We start from the raw sequence: 5,479 nt of genomic DNA on the forward strand, positions 1-5,479 counted from the left end.
CCGCAAGTCTTCACCTCACTTCACTATACCATTTCATGCCGCATGGGCCTTGACAAAATATGGGCATGGGCTGACAGCATAGGCCAACTCAGAACAATGTGACAACCCAACTGAAAATTTTTACTTTATTTACATTAGGATTAGGATGTATACTTTAGTTTTTTTCAGCAAGGGTTCGTGTTGCAGTTTACACGAAGTGTTAACGTGTTTTCTTCTTACTACCGCTCTGCGCTGCACAGGAATACCAAGTGAGCTACGCTAGATTTTGATTAGACTGCCTAAAAAGAACAACATTACATTTGCTGAATTTGGTAGTAAAATCGCAATTTTGATTTACCGCGCTAGGGCACTGGGGGAGACCGGAGAATTAAGGGCCACTTCTCGCATATCAGGCTTTGATCGGTCTGTACCGATTGGACGGTTAGTGTCTTCCACTTGGGCTAGTCCTGTACTCGGACAACTGTTAAGTCACTACCTATATGGGTTAATTTTTAACCTTTTCAAAAACATTTCCATACCAGCTTTCTGAATTACCACAAAGTGGTATAGAAACGCACTAGACATGACATACGTGCAGCATACATACACTTGTATAGTTCTAGTTTCACGGGCCGTTCTCGAGTTATCGTGATTACAGACAGACACACAAACACACACTAAGACATACTCGAAACCTTTTATTCACTGGAGTAATAGGCTTGCTCAGCCAATATAATTTGAACTAGCCGTTCCTCCAAGCTGACAGGCACACCTCTCAGGATACTGACGTTTCTACGGGTTGCGGGCGCGTATCAGATAATCGGATGATTTGCAAACTACAAAGCAAATTCTTTGTATTGCAAAGCAATTATTGCTTTTTTATTATACAGTATTAACAGTGCGTGTAAATTTTTGTGATTTTTGAAGGATCTTAGAAGGAAAGGAGAAATGTGTACTTTATTTTGACTTAATAACAGCAAATCTTCAGAGTACCCTCGCTGTTTAAAGTTTATATGTTTATTTATATTAAAACCATGTGAGGTTTGTAAATATTACAGAGGCTTTGCTAGCGCCTTCTTAAGGCATTTCTTTGCCTCGGTGACGTCTTTCTTGCTATAGCCATATTCATTAAGACAAGCAACTACCACACCAGGTACATCTTTTATGTCATTTTTCTCGTTTCCTAGAGCTTCTGTTCCTCTAAAGTCGCAAATGACCCACGGATTGACGGCATGTTTCGGGAGATTCGGCAAGTTGACGAGGCACGTGGCGGTTCGGTCGTACACTTCGTTGACCTGCGCTTGCGTGACGTTGGCGCACTAGAAACAGGGTCAAATGTCAACTCAACGCGATGCTCATTACATTCAACGAGTAAAAAATCAAACCAGAGTTTAGAATCCTTTGCCTTCAAGGCAAAGAAGATGCATGCCAGACCATGCATTTAATAACAGGGTTCCCGCAGCACTGTTACGCTGCAACGCGCCTGCTGCTTAGGGTGCTGACGTTACATTGTTAAAAATATTTTGTGATTCCCCAATACTTATTGCCCCGCACGGGGCAAATATGAAATCCCAGCACTTCTTTATAGTAAAAAACCGATAATTTTTATTTAAAATTCATAAAGCTGTAGTCTAGTTCTAGAACTGTATAAAGTTCATTATTTTTTTCCAATGAAGGAACATTGAGATTTTCCCGAAAAATCACGAAGAGCTCTAGCGGCTTTTTTCACAACGAATTATTTGTGAAGTTCTGACGGATATCGAAAGGCACTTCTGAGCTCCGTGGGTTTTGAAACCGGCAACTCGACTGCGTGCGTTTTAGTTTAAGGTGTCGTTCTATCAACTGTATACTACCAAATATTTTGCTATATGTATCGATTCGATTCCTGGTTGAATCATCCAGGCCAAAGTGACCGAATAAAAATTTGCACTTTTCATGATATTTAACTAAATTGTATACACTTCGTCAGTGTGCAGAAAGAAAACCTTGGGCAAGATTAATTTCAGTCAAATGTCCAATGTTTGCACTCCAGTTTGCATTGAAAAGTACTCACATCATTCGGTGCTCAAATTCGTTACGCCAGTGTTTAGTTCAACCCCAACGTCTTCAACATTTCCTTTGTTACTTACTTCCATAAAATGAGCAGCGAGGAGTAACATTAGCACCCGGACCCAACAGAACGTCATGTTTGGACAGGTTTGGCCGCACAAGTGTCCATGAAACCATTTCACTGAGCACCTGGCTGGCAACAACATCGTGCTGGGGAATCATTAAATGTAGATAAGGAACACCGTCCAGAGTTTCGAGAAACGAAAACGAGGAGGCATGCTCAAAAACGAATGTCGTACACTTGCAAGCAAAATAAAAGCAACCTTGTTACCACCTTATGGATCAATTTAAAAACGACGCAAAATGAACGTTGTTTCGCAGTAATTTACTTAACATCTGCACCCTGAAAAATTGTTCCTTGAATCAGGTGTAAAAAAAATTCTTAAAAATTTGGTTTTGTTTTTCTTTTTGTTACTATACCACGTGCACTTAAAACAAGAGCATTTTTCAAGTGGTGCTGCATTGCCAGTGAAGTGCAACTGGCCCTGTTGTCTGCGCCGCTCTCGGGTCGCGTTCGGGACTACTCCGTTACACTCAGGTTGTGGTCAGGACTAGCGGTATGTACACTGGTAGAGTCCATTCCCTATATTCTGGCAGAGCGGCGAGCAAAGGCTTTCGAGACAATGCCATTCAGTCATTGTGTAACCCATCAGCAGGGTGTGTTCCGGTGCGTTATAAGGGTTGACCTGCCGATGTAGTGTGTCCACCCGTCCTCCCGACCTGCGTGTGAACTCTGCACTTCGAATCCGATTCACACCGAAACTAAATATGAATAGAGATGTGCCATCTCGCTTGCACTGAGAGGGCGGGGGGAGGGGTGTATGCAAAAAAAAAAACAACGATTCAGTTTTCTTGTGAAAAGAATAAAAATCAGGCCTGTAGCTAGTACCGATTATCGGAGGAGAGCCACTTCTACCTCCCTTACTGCACCTCCCCCCTCCCCTCCCCCACCTCCACAGCCTCTTTCCTCGCCCCTATCCCACCCATAGAAGTGTGCGAACAGTTCGAATCGAATCGAAACTGTCTCGATTCGATTCGTTTCGAAACAAGGCACTTCGAACTCGAACAATTCGGACGCAGCAAAATTTTGAATTTCGAAATCGAAACGACATGTGCACATGGGGCGCACGCTGGGTAACTTATACTAAAGGGGAAAGTTTTTCATAGGATTAGAGGGTGGTTTGCCAATTTCTCTGTTTTTAGAGAGAATCTGAGCTGAGCCCCAACACTTATTGGCTGCTCCATTTTAATGGTTTATAGCATCTCTTAGAATGTTACGAAATGATTCGATTCGATTCGCATTCGAAATAGTAAGATTCGATTCAATTCGGGGTAAAATTTTAAGATTCGATTCGATTCGAGGAAATAAAAACCAGATTCGATTCGATTCGACTCTGAAAAAGGGTGATTCGCACACCTCTACCCACCCAGGTTTCCAACGCCAAGGTTCGGCGTTGGCACCCTTATGCTTTTTAACAGACCCGTTTCTACCAGACAGGGGGGAGGAGCAACTTGGTTTAACACTACCTGATGTATTTTCGGCCGCATCTGGGTAACGGTCACATGAACACCCTGAGTAGCCGGCTCCACGTGCGCGCCGCTCATGCGAAAAAAAAATCGTCACTACTTAAAAACTGCATCTATTTAAGACTAAAGGTGTATTAAAAGCATAGATGGACGCTAAAATTGCCGTTGGCGCCGGTGTGCCTTCAGGAACAAGCCCATCTTCGCCACCAACTGGACGATTGCAGTCCTTTTCGGTGTGAAGGATTATTCTGAATCGGATGGGTCCGCGACTGTCAAAAAGACTTCTATTTACTCTTAAAAGATGCCGTTAGTGGTTGACCTTTAAGCCTTAAATTTAGGGCTTTTTGTCTTAGATCGATGCAGTGAGTGGTTTTTCTGTACTGACCATTTTCCAAAACTCTTCGTTACATAAGTCTGCCCCCTAACATAAAGGTCCCTAATAAACAAATATATCATCCAAAAAGATGCATACACAAAGGCCACATTTCCTAAACCGTGGGTTCGTTTCGCAGTTAACAAGAATTGTTTTTCTACACACAAGACGCAAGACGGTAATAGTATAGCAAAGTGACTCGTCGGCTCTAAGTCACTCTTGTATACCATTTGGAACGGGTCTTAGAGCATAATCAGGAACACTATTAATATATTGGCGCTCGAGTGTGGTTTAAATAGGTATGCGTCGCCGCTTACCTTCAACACCAGCGAGCTAGCGTGACTACCACACCTCGCTGGAGATGTAGCCTGGAATACCACCGCTAGGCGATGGTGATTAGTGGGGGACCTGCCTGCTAGCCGAGCTAAACAGAGCAGAGGCGAACAGAGAAACAGTGCAGGTTCCACCGCGAAACCACGGACGTGTCCAGCGCTAGCTGGGGCGCAGGGGATGGTCCGTTCGCGGACTGACCTCACACCGAAGTTACCGGTGATTCAAGTTCATGTGAACTGACGTCCTAACCCTCATTGAAGTTGAAGTGAAGCCGCTTACCTTCAGATGCCTTTTGAAGACGACAGAATAACTTACGTGTGCAGTTGGCTATAAACTGCAAGTCGCCCAACCAATCCGCGCCCCGTCTGCCTGCCTCGCCTCTCACAGAGTAAGCCGAAAATCTGGAGCTGTAGGATCAGCCTAGAGCTTCATGTTTCTGTGGGCTAGGACAAGCTGAGGAATGATTTGAAGGGGCAGGCTACACCACCTGCATGTAACTCACAACCACAAGCAGGCAACAGCTGCGTCCAGCCCTGAGTCAGTGCACAGCAGTGCAACAGGCGGGACACTGACAGGTGGCACTGGAAGAATCGCATCGGATGAAATGTACCGAATCAGTAACTTCACCACAGCTGCTGCCATGATATGTATGTGGAAAGTGTAGGTCAGGTCAGAAAAACATCGCCTCAAGATTACAACAACATTGTTCCAGAAAATTTTGGTATAATTTTTACAACAAAAGGAACAGTTTCCGTCCCTTTACTAGCTCTCTTTCCTCACCAAAACACGACGAACTTCAAACGTTCCATTAAAGCACAGAGCGATCTGGTCCATTTCATTTAACACTCGGAGGTGGACTTTCCAAATATACCTTTCCCAAGGCAAGTGAAATCCTTCTTTTTCAAAGGATGACAAGTCTAACGTTGCATTTCGGAGCTGGTGGAAGCCCTGCGAAAAAAATAGTGTTTGACTGCCACGCACTCTTGTTTTTGGAGTATTAGTTGTTACATCCCGACGCAAAAAGATTTGTTCGCTTTTAGATCGTTTTCTGTGCGTCGTGGTGAACTCCCCGCGTACAAGCCGCGACCTTTTTAAGTGTTCGCCAGATGTTCGCGCACGGTTCGCTGTGGAGTTCGCTTTCGGTCCGCCGAAGAGCGC

The 5,479-nt window shown here is 44.2% G+C and overlaps 1 protein-coding gene across 11 annotated transcripts in view; it reads right to left on the reverse strand.

Annotated features, from left to right (window-relative positions):
* Nucleotides 1-980: 980 nt before the first annotated feature.
* Nucleotides 981-5,479, reverse strand: part of LOC113217125 (uncharacterized) — a 43,974-nt gene continuing 39,475 nt past the window's right edge. For 9 of the 11 annotated variants that reach the window (XM_052277662.1, XM_052277670.1, XM_052277665.1 and 6 more), the window contains one exon: nt 5,025-5,269. In XM_052277662.1, coding sequence (XP_052133622.1) covers nt 5,084-5,269 — 186 coding nt within the window. In that variant the 3' untranslated portion in view covers nt 5,025-5,083. Of the gene's footprint in view, nt 1,299-2,108; nt 2,329-5,024; nt 5,270-5,479 lie in introns of those variants that run through there. The other 2 variants (XM_052277663.1, XM_052277661.1) reach the window with 1 other exon arrangement.

Source organism: Frankliniella occidentalis, unplaced genomic scaffold (genome assembly GCF_000697945.3).
Source record: "Frankliniella occidentalis isolate FOCC.00 unplaced genomic scaffold, Focc_3.1 Scaffold11, whole genome shotgun sequence".
NCBI classification, from domain to species: Eukaryota; Metazoa; Arthropoda; class Insecta; order Thysanoptera; family Thripidae; genus Frankliniella; species Frankliniella occidentalis.